The 22,032-nt window shown below is 39.8% G+C and overlaps 1 protein-coding gene across 3 annotated transcripts in view; it reads right to left on the bottom strand.

Moving 5' to 3' along the window:
• Window positions 1–22,032, bottom strand: part of RAD9B (RAD9 checkpoint clamp component B) — a 132,786-nt gene that overhangs the window by 1,107 nt on the left and 109,647 nt on the right. For 2 of the 3 annotated variants that reach the window (XM_088449206.1, XM_088449204.1), the window contains 2 exons: window positions 20,936–21,122; window positions 12,240–12,382 (listed from right to left, as the gene is read on the bottom strand). In XM_088449206.1, coding sequence (XP_088305332.1) covers window positions 12,251–12,382; window positions 20,936–21,122 — 319 coding nt within the window. In that variant the 3' untranslated portion in view covers window positions 12,240–12,250. The remainder of the gene's footprint in view (window positions 1–12,239; window positions 12,383–20,935; window positions 21,123–22,032) is intronic. The other variant, XM_088449205.1, reaches the window with a different exon arrangement.

The raw sequence follows: 22,032 nt of genomic DNA, 5'->3' as shown, positions 1-22,032 counted from the left end.
GTAGTTTGCACTTCGCAGCATTCATCACCAGTTTCAACTGAATGTTTCATTTCTGTGTGTAGGTAAAACCAATTCTTATAAGAGGTTTCGTGCACCACTCCTCTAGTCTTGTGCTTTGTTTCATAACTCTTGGATACACTATCATGCAGTTGCTATTATTATGCAACCAATGTTCTAAACCCCCCTTATGCCCCCTTTTGATTTTATTTGAAGTCTTACAAAACAGTTAAAAATATGTGATTTTATCACCCTTATGGTTTTATTGGATCTTTCCCTACAGCATGAACACACTTTTTAAACATAAAAAATACATTGTAAAACAGGACATAGGCACCTATAAGTGCCAGACCAATGCACATTGTCTTATCCATTTCCTGTCCTTCCTATTTGTTCTGTGTTGATCAGTGTCTGCTTACTGAAACAAATAATTGATGATCTGCATCATCTCAGCCTGCCGAGGTAATGGGAAATTGTAACTGAAATACAGGGTTCTGCTGTGTGAACATAGTGTTTCATAATACATGTGAATTTTCAGCTTTTTATAAAAAGGGTAAGCTTTCTATGATGGGGCAGCCTTGCTGTAATTGGAATTAAAGCACAATTTTTAACAATCTGATATAAAGCACTGAAATATAGTCATTATCAATTTATTCAGTTTTGAGAAATTTATTAAATTTCCTTATGGTGTACTCCTTGTACCATCTAGCTATTGTACTATAATATTTAGTATGAGCACTTGTACTGCTGTCAAGCTTTTTGTACTTCTTGTTGACCACCTTTAAAAAGTATTTCCACTTCCATGCACAGCTTAATTCTGTGGGAGTAATAGTTTATAGACAGATAAAATGCTTTTTTTAATTTTATATTCAAACTGCTGAGAGGCACAATACATTGTCTTGTGCTGGTACATCTTTCATCAATGTATATTGATCATGCCTTTCACTTTCTAATTGCCTGGTGGTATATTAGCTGTAGCATTACTAATCGTGTTGTGATTGAGACAGTGGGGGTCTGCTATTATGAGTATTATGGAGATTAATGCTAAGCATTTCAATCCAAGGCTGGATATTTAAGATCAATCAGATTTGTGTTTTTGTAACAGTTTCACGTATAACACAAATGTGGCTACGGGATGTGCAAATTGTAAACACCCTATGTAAAGTGTAACCATTTTCACAGCTGCAGCTCAGGCACAAATTGAAGAGCAATGCGACTGATAATGGTCCCGGATTTCAGAATCTATAAAGTTACTTTTAATAACAAATAGCTGCTATGAGAATTGTGACTGAATAGACCATTATATTTAGATTGATATGATCGGTGTAGAATCATGAAGTTCCATGATATTTGAATAGCACTAGAAATATTTAAACCTAAATTGTGAGAGGTAAAGCGAAGAAGTACAATAAAATATTTTCAACATGAATCCGTTTATTAACAGACTTTACAGGGGATATAGTTACCATCCTGGCGGTTGGTATTTCTGCGCTCAGCATACCGGCGCCGGAATCAGACCTCCGGCATCCCAATGTAATGTATTAGAGTTAGGCTGTGGGAAAGGTGGGTTAGGACACTAATACCCCTTTTACACCGGAGCTAAAACCCGGGTTATTGAAGGGTAAACCCGGGCAGCTCCCTGGTGTAAAAGGGGAGAGGGTTGGATCGCCGGGTGGAGTGACCCGCAAATCCAACACAGGTAAATAGCAGGGTTTTAACACGTAGCCCGTGAAACCCTGCTGTGAGAATAGCGCACTCCGGGTCACGATGACCTGGAGTGCGCTGCTAGCCGGCCGATTGGTCCGGCTTCAGTGGCGCTTGGAGATGACATCATCTCCAAGCGGCCACTTTCACGCCGGGAAAGCCGGATCTATGCAGACGCGACTCCGGTGTGAGCAGCGCTGACTCGGGAATATCCCGAGTCGGCACCGGCTAAATTCCGGGTCTGATCCGGATAGGAACTTTGTTCCAACTCCAGGTCAGACCCGGATTTTAGGTGGAAAAGGGGTATTAATTGTGTCTGGATTCTGTCAGGATGCCGCTGTCGGTATTCAAACCACTGGGATCCTGTACCCAACCACTTTACAGTACAACTTCTATGACCATGTATACAGCACATCAACCATTTGAAGAATTGGTGATAAAATGGGGAAAGTACAGTAGGTGTTGGATGTAGGAGGATAATTTCAGGCTGCAGGAAACTCTGAAGCAATTAAAGTACAATCCAAGAAAAGTGACCCTGGTCATGGAGGAATGGGTGGGGCTAAATGTTCAGAATAGTAGGTACACACCATTTTACTAAGGGTGATGAGACTGAAGTAGAGTACTTAATACCCAAGTTCTCCATATCATTGGTGCATTGGGTATCGGCAAAGATCTTGGATAATAATGGGCATACAGCTGCCCTAGTGCCAATAAGCATTTGACCCGTTGCTTAGTTAAAGTGCGTTTGAAGATTAAAGGAGTAATGACGGAGTGCAGTACCTGGTAGTAGCAGGAGATTCATCCTTGTAGCTTAATCAAATTAAAAGCTTCCTTCCACAAATCTTTGATCAAAGGACAAGACCAGAAAATATGGATTAAACATCTCTCAGTTCCTGCAACAAAACTAATGTACCAGGCCAAATATTATGGAGCCTATCTGGGTAAAGTAGTTTTATTATACAAGGCAACGAGGTTAGGCAACGTCTTCGCTTTTATATATTGGTCTTCTATTAGTGACGTCATCTGGACCAGGTGCCTTATACTTTTTTTTTAAAGTGTAAATCTGCACATACACACACAACGATTTAGTAAATGAATGATTTTAGTAAATAATTTTCGTTAATTTTTTCAAGGGAAAAATGAACGAAAATCGTTTACTAAAATCGTTCATTTACTAAATGTAATGAACGATTTTTTTTTAACTACAAACGATTTTTGCATATTAACTTAATGAAAATCGTTGAGTTGGCCAGTCTGACTGAACTACAAACGTGAATACACATGAATGATAATCGTTCATCATTTTCACTCAAAGTGAACAATAAACGATATTGTTAATGATAATCATTCAAAAAATTGTTGTGTATGCACCTTTAATAGCATTGCTGTCCTCATCACTACTCTGCCTCAGGCACAGGGGAGGTTAAGTGCATTTAGAAACCTATTGTAAGTTTGTTCCGTGGACTGGGTAATGGAGCAGTCTTGCTTAAGGTTATTAAGTCATTATGCTATAATAGGGCAGTAAATTAATCTGCAATATCAGGAGTTTGATAAATGAACACAGGCTGGCAAACCAAGTGTAATAGGATTTAAATTTTTGCCTGTAACTTTGCAAGGTAAGGGTGTACTTGCCCTGTTACCAAAAGCGGTGTTTCTCAAATCCAGTTTTCTGGTCTCCTCACAGAATTAAATAAATAGAAACACATGTTGATTTTTTTTTAAATGTGCCAGGCAGTAATGAATATACTTGTGCTCCCATAAGGAGCTATAGAAAACATGCACTGTTAGTGTGTCATGAGGACTGGATGTGAGAAGCACTGACCTAAAGTATTGAAACTTTGTTTAAAATGATAGAGTAGTGTTTCCCAAACTCATTCCTCAGGGAGCACCAACAGTCCATGTTTTCCAGGTCTCCTCACAGAATCCCAAGTGAAATAATTAGCTCCACCTGTGGCTCTTTTAAAATGGGTCAGCCAGTGATGAATACACCTGTGCACCAACTAGGAAAAATGGAACCATGTACTGTGATGCCGTGTACACACTAGATGATAAAAGTGAACGATAATGATATCTTCTATTGTGTGTAGCCTGAACAACCAAAGATGCACTCTCCCGTGGGACGATAACGTTATCCCCAGTCGGCTGAACATGCAACTCAATCTGGAGATATCGTTGACGATGCCATGCTACCGAGTGCAGCATGACCCCTCTCCCCCACGCCGTCATTGCCGACATCAGTAAGTGTGTATACACTAACTGATGTCGCCGCATACAGTCATTGTCTAGTGTGTGCGACTTTAGTGTTCCTTGAGGAATGAGTTTGGGAAACGCTGGGATAGAGCTAGAGCCAGAATGAAGAACTCGCTAACATTTAAGTGTTTGTCTTCCAGATTCTTGCAGCAGCCTATATTGTTGCCATCCTTATAACTTTCTTTGAGTACATTAACGATTGCAGAATGCATTGTCTGCTGAGGCGTTGGTCTTAATGTAAGTGTCTAAAGAGTACCGCATAATACACGCTCCCTTCTACACAGCAGTAGGCGAACACCATGACAGATGTTGCTTTCCCACATCAGTATTCCAACTCCCCACTACAGGGGCATGGTTGGACTAGAAAATAGGAAGGAAAGACATATTTGTGATATGTTGTAGAGACCATTGTCAATCAGCAATGTAACTGGTATAAAGGGGAAGTGATAATTCTGTGAATCCTGAGTCAGATGAAGGGGAAGAAGTAACTGATTGAATAACAACAAACAACTACCATACGAGAGCTAGAGGTTTGCCACACCTAAAAAGAAATGAGTGGATGAAAAAGTAGTGGGGGGTGGTAGTAACAAACCTAGCCTCCACTGCTGTATCACCATAGGAGGAGTGAGAGACAGCAGCATATGATAATCAGACAATTAAGTTAACAACAATACAATATATAACTAAAATGCAACCTAAAGTTGCTGGTTTAACCATAGAAATGAGATTGGTAATAAATGAGACAAACATCAAGTGCAACATAATATAGAGTATTAGGGCCCTAATTCCACTGTCCAAAATAAAGACAAGGGACTGGACCCAACAGGGAATGAGCATGGGTAAATTTTAGGAACAGGATTACTTGGAAAATAATCATACAACTTAGATTAAGCTGCATAAAAGGTATACAGAAAGCATAAATCTGAGGCAAATCCCCCTAAAGGCTCATTAACACTGAGCACCTGTTTGCTAGAGTCCCTGGGCAAGCACCCTAAAGTGGGTGAAGAAGGCGACCTAATAAACCAGAGGGTACAGGATTACTATTGAGACCTCTAGAGAGAAAAAACACATGAAGGAAGCACTATTCGATCATCTGAGATCGATCTTAGATGACATTGTATTCATGTGTTTCATCATTCGTGTTGATCGATGGTGTATTCATTCAATATCATTAATTTATTATTATTTGTATTATTATTCATTTGTATTTAGCGGTCGATTTTTGACTCGAACGTACAGATGCATGGATGGATCGGGGAGATCCGTCATGCATGCATCTGCTGCGTCAAAAAATAAACACAGATGCATGCATCACCGATCTCCCTGATCCGTCTGTGCATCTGTGTTTATTTTTTGTCAAAAATGTACAGATGCACGGATGGATCAGTGAGATACTTCTGTGTTTCAAAAAAATGAAAACCTGTGTAACAAAAAAAAAAAAAAACTGTGTGGCCCCTCCCCAAAAGAACAACCAGCAATGGCATTTTGGAGGCCCAGTATTGGTTGTGCTAAATACAGGGGACAAACGACTTATGGGTTCCTTGTAGTTAGCGCAACCAGCACTGGGCTCTGAGCCAGTCCTGGTTCTGGAAATACAGGGGACAAAAAGCAAAGGGGTTGCCTGTAATAACCAGAACTGAACTTTAAGGGGGGGGGGGGGGTAATGCCACAGCTCACCGGGTCCCCCAGTCAAAGCATTACTCCTGACTGCTAGTCAGCCCAGGGTGGGGATGCTGGTACTTGGAGAACCTCAAGTACCAGCATGCAGGGCATTACAGGCCCACTGGTACCTGTAGTTCCACTGCAAAATAAATACTTTAAAAAAATCACAGAACTCACACCGTGAAAGTAAAAGTTTAATAAAATGTACATGCACACGCACACTCTTTATCTCACATACTCACTTATGTATCCCTGAAGCCAATTATGTCCCCTTCTCCAGTAGGAATACATAGGTACCTGTAAAAGAAAAAAAAAAAAGGCCAAACTCACCTCTCCCTATACGTGGCGCTCACCATTGGCTTCAATGGAGGAAACCGCTCATTGGCTGAAAAGCGGAAGGCTCGCCTCTCTCAGCCAATGAGCGCTCAGCATTGGGATTTCTATAGTGAAATTCCGTGGCGGAGCCGTCATTCGGGTAGTACTGTTCTTAGAGGACAGTACTAATGTCTATGTCCGCGTATTTTCGGTTTGTTGTTTGCCAAGTCTTATGGATGCCTACATGGAACGGAGAGGACGTGATCCACACACAGGGAGAGGTGAGAATGGATTTATTTATTTTTTTACAGGTACCTATGGATTCCTACTGGAGAAGGAGACATGATTGGCTTCAGGGATACATAGGTGAGTGTTACAGTGTGTATATTAATATCACCATATATAGACTAATTAATATTCATATAAACATATTGATTGATTACTAAACTCTTATACAGCTATAGTCAGGTAAATTCATTACTTATTCTATAGCAAGTTCAGACATTGCTTTATGAGGGTCATTTACTTATGAATTGCCCTAGCCATGGCCTTGGCCAGTTCACACATAGCCTTAACACATATGGCTTTGGCAACTGTTGTAACACAAAAAGGTTTTAGAACTAACCCCCACAAGAGTCTATTTCCTCTTAAAACCACACCTATCAGGTGAGAGCAAAGGGGTTGGATTCCCTCACAGCCCAGAGACCAGGAACATACTTAGGGCTCACTCCCACTTGCATACAGGAGTGAGGGAGCTGAACACACAGTCACTCTGCTACAGTGAGACCAGCGCAAAGATGGGCCTCAATACACCTGGAAGAGTCTAAGTATCAAACATATAATGGATTAAGGACATAGCTTTGGTTAAATATATGGATTTGGCTTACATGGTGATGGTTAATGATATTGTGTAATAATGTCTGTACAGGCGTTAGCCTATATGGGTATTTGTAATGATTGGCGTTAGCATACAGTAGATGATGTAGTGTGCTCTAGTCTGTTTTGTAAAGAGAGTAATGTTCATAGTGGAGTTTTTGTCTATTCATATATTAGTTTTATATATGGCTGACTGTGATATATATACATATATATTGTTGATGGTAGATGTGTGTTATATAGTTATCCTCTTTCCCCCCTCCTTCCCATGTGCTTGATGGAGGCTGCAGTTTGTTAATATGGTTCAGCATGTGGTTTAAACAATAGGTTTCATGGGCTTGGAACAATAGTGAGGCCTGGAAAGGTTGGGTCTGTGAATGCTGTGTTCTGAAGGGATTGTGTAGTTAGTTTTAGACCTTCTGACATACTATATAATGGAAACTGGTTGAAATATTGCAGTCTGTAGAATATATAATTCAGTTTGATGTCAGCTGGTGATTGTAGTCTGTTAAAGGAATTCGTAATGGAGTTTTTGTACTATTCTGTGAAACAGCATTATGGTGATATAGTTAATACCGTGTGGAATGAAAGTTGCAGTTTGCTAAATATGGCTGCCGCCATGTGGTTTTAACAAAGGGATTCCATGTGCTGTTCCCTTTGGTGATAATGCCTTACCATGTGCTTGGCTCAATGGAGATTGTGGATTGCTGATATTGTGATCATAGTTATAATCCTAGACTTTAATTGGTGTTGTATAGTTCAAATAGGTTTGTTATAGTTATTATAATTATGATCATTGATGGATATCAGTGTTGTAGGATGATTTAAAGAGATATAGCATTATGGGAGTTTTTCTCATTCAAAATAGTCAGGCCTATAATCAAACTACATGCGGTCTCCCATCCCCCTTATACATACGCATACATACCTCCCACCATGCTTCCTAGCAACCATCTTGAATTCTCTTTCTTTCCCTTTGTGTCTCACTCTCTCTCTCTGTTATCATTTCTGTATATCTTATATTGTATTTTGACTAATATTGTGAAGTTTAAATACTGTTTTATGATCTATTTTATGTATGTGGACTTTAAGAGCATTGATTATCTAAATACACTTTTACTTTACTATATCTGGTGTGCAATGTTATTATTGAAATTAAATTATCCTAAAGATTTTAAGGTATATAATTCTGGGTAATACTTTGCGAGTTCATATATTAAAAATTAATCTGTTAATAAAAGAATAAAAATAGAATATTTGCTTCAGACATATAAGGTTAAAACAGACAACTGCATGTACAAAACAAAAACAGGGTTTTTTTTCTCCTTTCCTTTAACAGTGAGATAGTGAGTGTGCATGTGTGTGTGCATGTATGTTTTATTAAACTTTTACTTTTATGGTGTGAGCTGTGGTTTTTCAAGTATTTCTTTTAAAGGGAACTACAGGTACCAGCGGGCCCGTAATGCCCCACATGCTGGTACTTGTGGTTCTCCAAGTACCAGTATGTGGGGAGACTTGCTGGGACCTGTAGTTCCACTGGAAAAGATGGAAAAAAAATACTTTTTCAATCGCACCACACTTTACATAATAAACCCGTCACCCACCGCTCCAGAGGTGCTGGGGATAGCCCCGGGGTATAAGCCCAGGCCCTGGGGTGCCCTGGAGAGGGGGGTCCCCTTTATTGGGGGGGGTCCCCAGCTTCCCAGCGATCACTGGCCTGGGCTAACTAGCAGTCAGGGGTAACTTTGGCTGGGTGACCCGGTGAATGGGTTCCCCTGGCTGTGGCATTACCCCCCCCCCCCCCACTATAAAAAGCTTGGTGCTGGTCATGGAAATTACAGGGGACACCTACACTTTTTGTCCCCTGTATTTCCAGAACCAGGACTGGCTCAGAGCCTAGTGCTGGTTGCGCTAAATACCCCTACATTGTTTGTCACCTGTATTTTGGCAACCAGGGCTGGTTCTGAATAGCCTGGTGCTGGTTGTGCTTAATACAGGGGACCCCTACGTTGTTTGTCCCCTGTATTTAGCACAACCAGTACTGGGTCTCCAAAGCCCAGTGCTGGATGTACTTTTGGGGAGGGGAGTCACGCCGGTTTTTTTTATTTAGTTTTACATAGGTTTTCATATTTATATATTTTTTTAAACACAGAAGCACAGACGGATCTCACTGATCCATTCATGCATCTGTGTTTATTTTTTTACACACAGATGCATGTGTCGCGGATCTCCCAGATCCGTGCATGTACAGTTGTCAGTGATGGTTAAGTACGTTCATATGTCAAACTCAAATTGAAGTAAGTGTTGTATTTGAGATTTCTATTTGGTGTCTTTTGTGGCCGTTATAACAAACACAAATCCTTAGTAAATTTCCAGGTCCTATTGATGTCCATGGCAAAGACTGCCGAGTTGGACCGATGATGTATGTATCCAATAACATGTTACCATCCGAGTTTCAGGTGTTCTCTACCGATTTTTCCATTTTGAATGGAGCAAAGTCGGCAGAGTTTAGCCGTTAGTAAATTCCGAATATGCAGTTCATGGCTGATATTGCCTCATTTGAGATTAGTAAATTTACCCATAAATCCCAAATAATCCCATTCCCTACAAAGTGGAGCAGTAGCTACCAGCAATGGTGGACCCACCACAGGAATAGAAGCCCCCGGCACAGTAATAGAGTTGAAGGATCCATACCAAGAAACAAGAAGCTTTGTAGGAAAACCCCATCGATATTAGATATTTGCTGCTCTCAGGGTCAAAGTGATGGGCTGGAAGACCCTACATTTCACAGAAGTGTGTAGGAGAATTATCTGAGAAGTTGTAGATATCCAAGATGCACTGAGGTGACTGACATTGACAAAGCAATGCCAAATAGCCATTCTTTATTGTGAACAAAGTTGATTCTGAGGAGTGTCCTTGTGTGAGGTGCCTACTTAGATTTGGGTAATCTGTGGATCCTCTCTATAACCAAGTCACCATCAAAAGCTGATGGGGGCATTTTCTCAGAGAGGTGGTGATATTGTACAAATCCACATTGTATACAGAATCTGGAATAATGTTTTAATGTTGGTGTGTCTCGTTTTATCCTCTGTCAGTTAACTTCCCTTTGATAAGCATGATCTCTTGAATGGAATTGTGGGAAGAAATCAGGCTGGTATGTGAGGAGACTAACTCACTCATCTTGTACTCAAAATGGTGAGGCTGCGAACCCAAGTCTGTGTAGCTTTAAATTCTGCCTCTTTATATTTACATTTTCAATGCAGAAAAGAGAAATTGGATCAAATGTAAAGTGATACAACCATCCAGCACTAATGGGGGAGAATCTTCAATTTCAGATGGATATTGAGCCCCCTTCCTGAGTTGGAGGGCAGGAGAACCCATAGATGGACAAGGAGGCGGAGGAGCAGATTTGGGTTGTCTACAACCTGATGTAGATACGGCAGCTGCAGCACCCAGAAAAAGTGTAAAGTGTTTAGGGATTTCTGTTTCTTCAAACCCATTGCGGGGCATAGGCTATTCTATTGACTGATGGGAGGAATAAGGTGTTATGAGTTTAGAAGCATTGAAAACATCACAGATCATAGCTTAGAGAACATGGCAGAAAATGCTATGGCATTGCAGGTTAAAGGAGCAGCATAGGTGGAGCCAGGTTAATAGTGTTACAAGAGCATATTGCAGGAGAGGTCACATATTAGTAAGGAGTACTTTAGCGTGGCCACACAAGGGCATTGTTGCATTACATGAGCAAAATTCACCGACCAAGAACATACAGCAAATGCCACCCCCTAAAGTACCAGTAAAATACCCCAGGTAGGGAAGCAGAAGACTTTAGATGAGGCACAGTTTAGTCGCAACCACCATCTATAGAACAACCAGCACTGACATTATACACAGGTTAGCAAGTGGCGAAAGTCACACTCTCCACGTAGTAGTTAATGATCTGGAAAACATACAATCAGGGGGGCTTGAGGGAGCACTGCATAGTAGTGGAATGAAATGGATAAGATAATGGCGACTCTGGTTATGGCATTAACCACTCCTGCACATGGGATTCATGGTAGGCACCCCATCCTACTCTCCCCAAACTCACCTGGACTCGGCTGAGGGTGTATGAAAGCGTTTACACATTATGGTACAGAGCGCAGATCCATCTGCTTCACCGAGGCAACCCATGATACTGACCAACACAGTGCCTTTCTAACTAGATCTCCAAGAGGTCAGCAGTAGACAAGCCTGGCAGATGAAGCATTGTTGGTAAAAGTACAAGTACTCAAATTAGTAACCTAGGTCTCTTCCAATTATTATAGTACTAGTAATATCAGCCCTCAATGCTATACTTAACCCCTGTAGCCGGCACAATGGTCCTCCTCTCCTGGTTGTCTGTCCTGTCACTGTGCGTGGGGGGGGTTGGGGTGGGGGGGGGGGGTCGCGCACTTGCTCTCGCTGAGCACAACAGATCACCATAAATTATTGTAGAAACCAGATACATTGTACAAAGAGTACACGATAAGGAAGTGGAATAAAAGCCACCTAACTCCTTAGACTGTTTTATCAGTTTAATCACTATCATCTCCAATAATATTTTGCAGCATATTAATAAAGGTTAGATTGTAATACGTATTACTGCAAGAGTACTTTTAATCTTCTTTCGACACATGTATAACTTCTATCCAGAATTTCTCAGTGGGTAACAGTTTTTGTTTAATACATCTCAAATTTTGTCTCCTGTGTGGACTGCCCATTATTTCTCATGAGTTTCCTCCTTTGGTAGATAACACAAGTTGACCTCCACCCACCCCCACAAGTAAGACATCCACCATTTACATTCAATATATATTTATTTATTAACAGTTTCTTATATAGGGCAGCATATTCCGTTGCGCTATTCAATACTGGAATGTATATTTGATCTGTACCTAATGTTGCTTTGCTAGCCAGCTGTTAGTAATAGAACAATCATCATCATCAACACAAAAAAAATGTTTATTCAACACACTGTTGTCACTAAAGTAAGAATTTAAATTGCTGTTTATTTAACCACTAATTTTACATGTATCTTACTTATTTTACAATAACAAAGTGCACTGCTATGGAACTACAGGTACTATTTCGAAATAAAATTAAAACAGTGTAGTAATGCTGCAGATAATAATTAAGAATTTCAGTAACACTAACTATATTGGAATCAGACATTTTTATTTACCAGTCTAGGTTTGCAAGCAACACATGTAAATGTTGACCATACTGAACAACTTTATTCCAGTAGGATGGAAACCCAAAATGGCTGATTGGGCATAGAACTGGCCAAACTGCTCATATATCCAGTCAGATTGCAATTTTCAATTGACTTTGAAAACATGGCTAATGCTGAATTGATAAAAGCCTATACACTACAATCCTGCACATATGTGACCTTTTCAGTATATTGTATATACCTTCAGCATTATTAGAATGTCTGAGAGAGTTCTCTGCAGAATCCATCATCCTCATCTTCACTAGCTGTTGCCAAGCTGTTGAATGGCCAGTTAGCCTTATCTTGCTGCTTTGATGAAATGGCTCCAAAAAATAGGGTACAGAACTAAAAAAAAACATAGTTATTTTAATGCTTTGCAATTGTGCTTTTTCATCACACAAATCATGAGATTGAAGTAATGACATATAGAAATAAAATAGTTGTTTTTCCTGTTGTATAATCACACAAATTGGAAAAATAAAAATATAGCAGTCTTTTCTAATAAACCCTTGTATTAAAAAAAAAAAAAAAAACGGAGCAAATTTGACTAGAATAGTGTTGATAGATTTTATTGCTTTTCATCCCCACCTTCCAATTTAAGGTTATGCTACATGTGTTATAGTCAGAGCCGGATTAAGGGTGGGGCACAGGGGGCACATACCCCCGGGCCCCCCTCTCTCAGGGGCCCACCGTGCCTGCTGTCCACCACAGGCTGTTTGCATGCATGTTTTATTTTTTGGGAAAAAACACATTGGAGTTCCGATGCTTGATAGCCCATCCCCAGGGGGCAAAACAGCTGTAGGTGAAGGATTTGCGGTTGTTATGGGGCCACGTCATAGGCCGCCTCCCCCCTGCACCCAGCTAAGCTTACCTTGATTTGTTTGCCTTACACGGCCACCCACAGGGGGAAACACATGTTCATAAGCCTGCCCTGCACAGCACTGTGTTACCATTATTTATTAAGAATGATGGCTGTGCACAGCGCCAACAGCCAGGGCCACTCCAAGAGTGATGCATGCTGTGTGCGCCAATTAGAGTAGAGCGTGAGGCAGTGGGACTGCTGTAATGCATTGGGCCCATCACACATGAGAGCCGAGAGACAGCACATGGAGAAGAGTCGCTGATAGAGTGCAAGGTGGAGTGGAGGGAAATACCGGAGGAGGAAGGAAGGGTTGTTAGGGCACTACAAGTAAATGCACCCGGCATATACCAGGTCACCTCAGAACCCCACTACATGACAGAGGTCCCGCAGTAGTATAGTTGCTTCATCCTGGGGTTTTGGTGCATGTTGGTGGCCTTTATAAAAGGCCATGTTTACACCATTTCAGGTGTTTTCAGCCTGTCTGCAACATTATATAAATATATATACAGTCAGGTGCATAAATATTGGGACATTGACAGAATTTTCATATTTTGGCCTCTATTCACCACCACAATGGCTTTGAAGTAAAACAAACAAGATGTGCTTTAACTGCAGACTTTCAGATTTAATTTGAGGGTAATTACATCCAAATCAAGTGAACGGTGGAGGAATTACAACGGTTTCTATATGTGCCTCCCACTTTTTAAGGGGCCAAAAGTAATGGGACAAACTAAACAATCCTAAATCTAACTTTCACTTTTTAATACTTTGTTGCAAATCCTTTGCAGGTAATTACAGCCTGAAGTCTGGAATGCATAGACATCACCAGACGCTGGGTTTCATCCCTGGTGATTCTCTGCCAGGCCTCTGCTGCAAATGTCTTCAGTTCCTGCTTGTTCTTGGGGCATTTTCCCTTCAGTTTTGTCTTCATCAAGTGAAATGCATGCTCAATCGGATTCAGATCAGGGGATTGACTTGGCCATTGCATAACATTCCACTTTTTAGCCTTACAAAACTCTTTGGTTGCTTTTGCAGTATGCTTCGGGTCATTGTCCATCTGCACTGTGAAGCGCCGTCCAATGAGTTCTGAAGCATTTGACTGAATATGAGCATATAATATTGCCCGAAACACTTCAGAATTAATTTTGCTGCTTTTGTCAGCAGTCACATCATCAATAAATACAAGGGAACCAGTTCCATTGGTAGCCATACATGCCCACGCCGTGACACTACCACCACCTTGCTTCACTGATGAGGTGGTATGTTTTGGATCATGAGCAGTTCCTTTCCTTTTCCATACTCTTCTCTTCCCATCACTCTGGTACAAGTTGATCTTTGTCTCATCTGTCCATAGGATGCTGTTCCAGAACTGTAATGGCTTTTTTAGATGTTGTTTGGCAAACTCTAATCTGGTCTTCCTGTTTTTGTGGCTTACATCTTGTGGTGAACCCTCTATATTCACTCTTGTGAAGTCTTCTCTTGATTGTTGACTTTGACACATATACACCTACCTCCTGGAGAGTGTTCTTGATTTGGCCAACTGTTGTGAAGGGGATTTTCTTCACCAGGGAAATAATTCTTCTGTCATCCACCACAGTTGTTTTCCGTGGTCTTCCGGGTCTTTTGGTGTTGCTGAGCTCTCCGGTGCGTTCTTTCTTTTTAAGAATTTTCCAAACAGTTGATTTGGCCACACCTAATGTTTTTGCTATCTCTCTGATGGGTTTGTTTTGATTTTTCAGCCTAATGATCGCTTGCTTCACTGATAGTGACAGCTCATTGGATCTCATATTGAGAGTCTACAGCAACTGATTCCAAATGCAAATGTCACACCTAGAATCAACTCCAGACCTTTTACCTGCTTAATTGATAATGAAATAACGAGGGAATAGCCCACACCTGTCCATGAAATAGCTTTTGAGTTGATAGTCCCATTACTTTTGGCCCCTTAAAAAGTGGGAGGCACATATAGAAACCGTTCACCTGATTTGGATGTAATTACCCTTAAATTAAATCTGAAAGTCTGCAGTTAAATCACATCTTGTTTGTTTCATTTCAAAGCCATTGTGGTGGTGACTAGAGGCCAAAATATGAAAATTCTGTCAATGTCCCAATATTTATGGACCTGACTGTGTATATATATATACTTTATTCTAGTCCATAGGTGTCTCCTTGTCTTAGGTGCCCCAGGCCCCACTGATCCTTAATCCGTCACTGGTTATAGGAGTATTAAATATAATACCAAGTATATACTGTGTGTGTGTGTGTATGTGTATATATATATATATATATATATATATATATATATATAATATATATATAAAAAACAGTCTTCCATATACAGAAGGAGGCTGCACTCATCTGGACTTTTTTAGAAAATAAAGTGCATATTTTTATTCAGCCGATGTTTCAAAGCCGGAGCGGCTTTGTCATCAGGGTGCAGAAGTGATTATTTTCTCAATTAGGGGGGAATTCAATTAGCCACTGTAAATTACTGCTCGCTATTTGATCCCCTGGGGCTATTCAATTAGCCTCGAAGCGCAGCCATATCGGGGAATTTTTTTTAGAACCTCAGCAGGCTCCAAAAGAAATTCCCTGACAATCAGCGTATTTTCAGGAAGCCGCCAGCGAAAGCACATCAGTCTGTAAACTTATCACGGATTCTATGTGTTTTTGCCCGAAAACAAAAAATGTTTTAGGGGAACAAAATGGGCTCTAATTGAATTGCCCCAAGCCAAAAAAAAAAACAGGCTAATGTCCAGTTCTTCACCCCCCAAAAATTATCGGGCCTAATTGAATACCCCCCCCTTATTGAGAGGCATTTAATAAGATTAAATTAACGAGAGAAAAAAACAACAATAATACCTTCCACCATAAAGTCATTAGATCTACATTGTTCTTAGATAAGTTTTATAGTCCAACTCTGCACTTCACACTTCCCTTACCACAGAGTCTACTTGAAATCAGCCGTTACACATAAGATGCTTATTAGACTATGTTCTAATTTATGCAAACATGATAAGTGGGAAAAGGAGAGAGGGAACCAAAATTTTAGATATGAACTATAAAAGTAAAAGTAACGTTTATTGTCCAGTGTTAACATGACATTTCCATTCTACACATCTGGTAAAATGTAAAGTATTCGAGCAAAACCCCCACTATAATGAAGAGTAGAGATGACATTCCAACCTCTAGACTGAAGTGATATCAGATACTAGCAAAAGACTTTCAGACTGTACCTCGTGACGTCTTACATAAACTATTCCAAGAACTTATCTTAGTAGCTATTAAATTATTTTATAATACCCATCATAGTGTTTATCTTCAGGTTATTCCCCATGTTTGGGGATAAGCAGATAAACTATATGTATTTGTCTACACTGTATGATTTTCAATTTATTAATATCAATGGTTTATACACATTCTACACAATTTGTGCTCTCCGATTCTTAATCTTAATTAATCTCTCTAATCTATTATCCGGGAACCACACTAGTTCTGCTATCCTGGCGCTAACTGAAAATGAGGACTCACTACAATATGCTGGTCCTGCAATAATTGGTATTTTGCATGACTTTTACTGTAAACTCTACTTCCAAGACCAAATTAATCTTAAAAGTAAAATATCTTTTTGGCAAACCGTATTATTACCACAACTAAGTGACACTCAAATTTCCCACATTGTGCAACCAATAACTAAAACAGAAGTACTCTTAGTCATTAAAGGCCAGAAGAACTGCAAGGTCATGATAGCCTTTGTGGTGAGTTTTATACATTTTACTACCCTTTATAACCCCACCTTTAACATCCTTTCACAACTCCATCTTTACAGGACATTATCTTTGTGGGGGGGCGGGTCAGGTTTAGGCACCCCCTGGGGAGGGTTAGACTACAGGGAGGGGGGCGGGATTAGGGTTATGCCCCCCTGGGAGGATTAGGGTGCGGGAAGGAGGGGGGTTAGGCACCACTAAGGGAGGGTTAGGGGGGAGAGGGCTAGGGATGGTATACTTATCACCCCTGTTGGGATCTTCAGTTATCAGGATGCTGCTGTCGGTATTTGAACTGGCGGCTACTGTGCCGCCGGTATTTCATACCAATTCCACTTGGAGGACCAAGGGGTTTGCAGCAATTAAAAAAAAAAATGTTTAATTCTGGAGAACGTCTTTATTATTTTCAAGAACTTAAAGATATTTATGCTATAGCTATCTCTATTTTTTTCTTTATATATTTGCAGAATAGACATTTATGTATTTAGTATTATTTATGCCCCCGACATCTTCTGTCTGCCTATAACCCAGAGTCCTGTCTGCTCCCTATTTGCACTTTGTAGTTCTAGAAATTATAAGACATATTTTTGTAGTATAATTTAAAACCAGCTAATATTGGGATATTATGGTCAGCATGGTCCCATGATTTTCCAGATTTTAATTTCTCAGATCGTATGTTCCCTGTGCAAACCACCATGCAGTTTGGCTCAGTCAAACTACAGGAAATTCATGTTACATTTCTTAACGGAGCCTGTATATCTCAGGCCCAAAAAAGTCATATACAGGTTGAGTCTTCCATATCCAAATATTCCGAAATACGGAATTATTTTGGCATGACTGAGATAATGAAACCTTTGATTTTTGATGGTTCAATGTACACAAACTTTGTCTAAGGCACAAATTATTACAAATATTGTATAAAATAACCTTCAGGATGTGTGTATAAGGTGTATATGAAACATAAATTAATTTCATTTCTGTACACAAACTTTGCTCGAGCCACAAAATTATTGAAAATATTGTATAAAATTACCTGCAGGCTCTGTGTATAAGGTGTGTATATACACATAAATGCATTTTGTGTGTATATTTGGGTCCCATTCCCAAGATATTTCATTATGGTATGCAAATATTCCAAAATACGGAATATTCCGTTATCTAAAATACCCCTGGTCCCAAGCATTTTGAATTTGGGAGACTCAACCTGTAGTACTGGAAGAATCATGTCACTGCTCAAAATGCCATGATTGTTCTGCAAATTTTATACACAATGTTTCTATTATGACAAAAATTTTATATAAACGCCATCATTTTATAAGGCAGCTAACTAGGTTTACATTACCCTTCTCTTGGGAGGTACCCAATCTTATACCTGCTACTTATAAATCCTTCCTCTAGATATTGACTACTTTAGCCAGAAAGGTTCTGTTGCAGAAATGGCTCTCAGACACCCCCCGCGCTATAAGTGGTTAAGACTGAACTTGTTTCCATATTATATTTTAAAAGATGTACAGCATTAATTGATATAGAGTGGTTGCCAAATTTCATAAAAATAACACCTATATCTTGAATTTTGACTACTTCTACGTCCAAACAAATTATGAAGGTCTTTGAATACACAAGCTGGTCTTTAATATGCAACATTGTTTAATAACCAGATTATATCTATACTCTACCCTCATCTTAACATTCTGCAGGGTATATCACCCATGTTTTTATGATTAATGATAAGCACAGTTCTCCCTCCCCTCCCCTAACCCCCCCCCCCCATCTTTTTCCTATTCTACTTTCATGTTTCACTTTCTCTAAAACTCTCAATAAAACTAAACAAAAATGTTTTTTTTCTGAACTTGCAGTCCTAACTTGATCCGCAGACATTTATAATTGTTAGCTCCTCACTCCCAATGTTTATCTTTCAGTTTATTGTATACTAACTGGGATACTCTGCATTGCCTGGGTTGAGACTGAACCCCGAAGTACACATGAAGCCTTTGTTTTTTTACATTGTCCTCCCTTATAACCTGGCTAAATATGCAAATCAGGAGTAAATGACAGTACAGGCTGGCATATTCTTATGCCGTTTGGAATGGGGTATATCAGGAGCAGACTGACTTACAGAAAAAAATCAGTATATCTTCCAAAATCACTTGAGTTTCAGAAATAGCTGCAGAACAAAGGGTGTGTTTCAGCTGCAGACGGATATGCTATCACAGCTCCTAACATGTCAGCAATACAGCAGAAGGCGTCACACTCCCTCCATGCATTACTGTCCCGAGCTGTGTCCAAGGACACATTAATCATCTGCGATCCCTTTGGCTGGCTGAGTGACCATAGGGTCACGTAAGCCGGCTGCCACAGATGAGTAAAAGAGGCCAGGAAATCTCTGTCAGCCTACGGAGATCCTGGTCTCTCCACTCCCCCCACTGCCGCCTACGATATAGTCAGGTTTGATGTGCAGCACATCAAACCTAATGACGTCTCATGCAACCATGAGAGCACACATATCGTGCATACACTCCAGTGTGTACCCAGCTTAAGCTTTGCTAGGATCCCAGATTGTGGATTGATACGTCTCACTACATATCCCTGCTGCTGCAACATTTGCATATTCTCGCACAGCCGCATACAAATTCACATCAGCAATGGTATTAGCATACATCTCTGAATCAGGCCCTAATGCATATATTAGATTGAAATTGTAACATGGGTATTAAATTGAGCTACAATCAGGGCCATCCTTTATAATAAATAATGGGCCAGAGATCGTCGCAGTGCCAATGTTTATGCAGTTGTGCTGAGCTGCTCATGAGACTGCCAGAGTGTGTATAAGCCAGCCCCTCAGCCCCACAACCTGTGTCCCGGTTTTATAAGATTGTGTGACAGTGTGTGGCCCTAAAGAAGTTCAAATCTACAGCCAAGGCCAAAAGTTTTGAGAATGACACAAGTATTGGTTTCCACAAAGTTTGCTGCTTCAGTGTTTTTAGACCATTTTGTCACATGTTACTATGGTATACTGAAGTAAAATTACAAGCATTTCATAAGTGTCAAAGGCTTTTATTGAGTTTATACAAAGAGTCAATATTTGCAGTGTTGACCCTTCTTTTTCAAGGCCTCTGCAATTCGCCCTGGCATGCTGTCAATCAATTTTTGGGCCACATACTGACTGATGGCCGCCCATTCTTGCCTAATCAAAGCTTGGAGTTTGTCAGAATTTTTGGGTTTTTGTTTGTCCACCTGCCTCTTGAGGATTGACCACAAGTTCTCAATGGGATTAATGTCTGGGGAGTTTCCTGGCCATGGACTCAAAATTTTGATGTTTTGTTCCCTGAGCCACTTAGTTATCACTTTTGCCTTATGGCAAGATGCTCCATCATGCTGGAAAAGGCACTGTTCATCACCAAACTGTTCTTGGATGGTTGGGAGAAGTTGCTCTTGGAGGATGTTTTGGTACCATTCTTTATTCGTGGCTGTGTTCTTAGACAAATTTGTGAGTGAGCCCATTCTCTTGGCTGAGAAGCAACCCCACACAAGAATGGTCTCAGGATGCTGTGAATCACAGTTTCTTTTACATCATGTGGATGACCAGGTGCACGTGTGTCATATACCTGGGAAAGAGATGACACCAGGATGACTATGGGAAGAAGGCAAGCTGGCAGATGCATTCATGTGGATGTAACTTTGACATGTACCACCTACCTAAACATTGCTGCAGACAAGATACACCTCTTCATGGCAATGGCATTCCGATGGCAGTGGCTTCTTTCAGCAGGATAATGCCCCTGTCACACTTCAAACATTTTTCATGAATGTTTTGAGGAGCATGACAAAGAGTTCAAGGTGTTGACCTGGCCTCCAAATTCCCCAGATCTCAATCCAATCAAGCATCTGTGGGATGTGCTGGAAAAAGTCACAGACATGGAGGCCCAAACTTGCAACTTACAGGACTTAAAAGATCTGCTGCTAACGACTTGGTGTCAGATGCCGCAAGACATCTACAGAGGTCCTGTGGAGTCCATGCCTCAAATGTCAGAGCTATTTTGGCAGTACAAAGGGGACGTACACAATATTAGGCAAGTGGTTTTAATGTTATTGCTGATGGGTGTATATGATTGCATCTGTCTTAGATCTCCTCTGCCTGGCAACACTGATAAACACAATCAAAATAACTTTACTAAGATGTACAAAGAAGTCCAAAATACAATTTACAGTTTAACCAACACCCAGCAAAAAAAGTAAATGTGATCTGGCAAGGAATGGTTTCATACAGGGTACCTTGTTAAAAGATTCAGGATGAGGTGGCTCCGTTTCTACTTGTTTATAAATGTTTTGTTTATCAGGTGCAATCTTAGTCAGTAATGTTGGATTTTCAGTAGGAAGCTGATGCTGATTCCTGACATTTTCCTTATAGCTGTTATCCAATCTATTGCTTACTCTTCCTTTTTTCATTAAAGGAGTAGACCTAAAATGCAAATAATGAACAACTGGATCAATTCTTAAATGTTCAATTTATTTATTAGTTTATATATTTGTAATTGAGTAATTGATAAAACAGAAAGCAATACATAAAAATAACTACTTCACATATATAAATAAAGTAGTATATGGACTGTGGAATGATGTGAATAGATGTAAATTGAGCTCACTAATAATTTGACTTATCAGGTTCTAACAATTTCTGGTGCTTGTTAATTAGGGTCTGTTACTCTTAAAAAAAAAATAAGTCTTTTTTTCTGGTGATACTGTGTATTGAGTACTGATTGTGTTATATGTCTAAATATCCTATTTCAATAAGCAGTTTTATAATTATGCCATTGTTGAAAGTCAGTTGATGTAAATCAATGGATCTGGATTGATTCTCAGTAAATGGAGGTCCTAAATCAGCAGTAAATGAGGAATATTTTTTTCCAAATTTTAAAACCAGAAGCACTTCTAATTAATTTGATTACATTTTCCTAGGGTAACACCACTATAAATAAATCCATAAAACAGACTATATAAACTAGAGGCAAAACATTTTGAAACCTACTACCCACAGTTTGGAACATTTCACAAAAAAGATGGAACAACATTTGAGACACATGCTCTTTCAAATTAGTATCACTGTTGGTGATAAATAGACAATGTCATTAGAAAAGGGTGGAATACAAACAAGATAAATAGATAGATAATTGTTCACATTTTTAGAAAGTCACCCAAGTTAAATTAGTTAAATTTGAAAATGATTTAATGTCAGGAACTTACATTATAAAATTAGATATGAGAACAGTAGTGGATATACAATTTTGAACAATAAGGATATTAAACATTAAAAAAAAAGATATTCCACTTAGAAGCAATTCTGACATTTCAGGTTTCATCGCCAACATTGT

The sequence above is a fragment of the Taudactylus pleione genome, unplaced genomic scaffold, assembly GCF_031769625.1.
Source record: "Taudactylus pleione unplaced genomic scaffold, aTauple2 ptg000479l, whole genome shotgun sequence".
NCBI lineage: Eukaryota > Metazoa > Chordata > Amphibia > Anura > Myobatrachidae > Taudactylus > Taudactylus pleione.
Note: the sequence above shows the minus strand (reverse complement) of the source record. Positions and strands in the feature narration are given on the sequence as shown.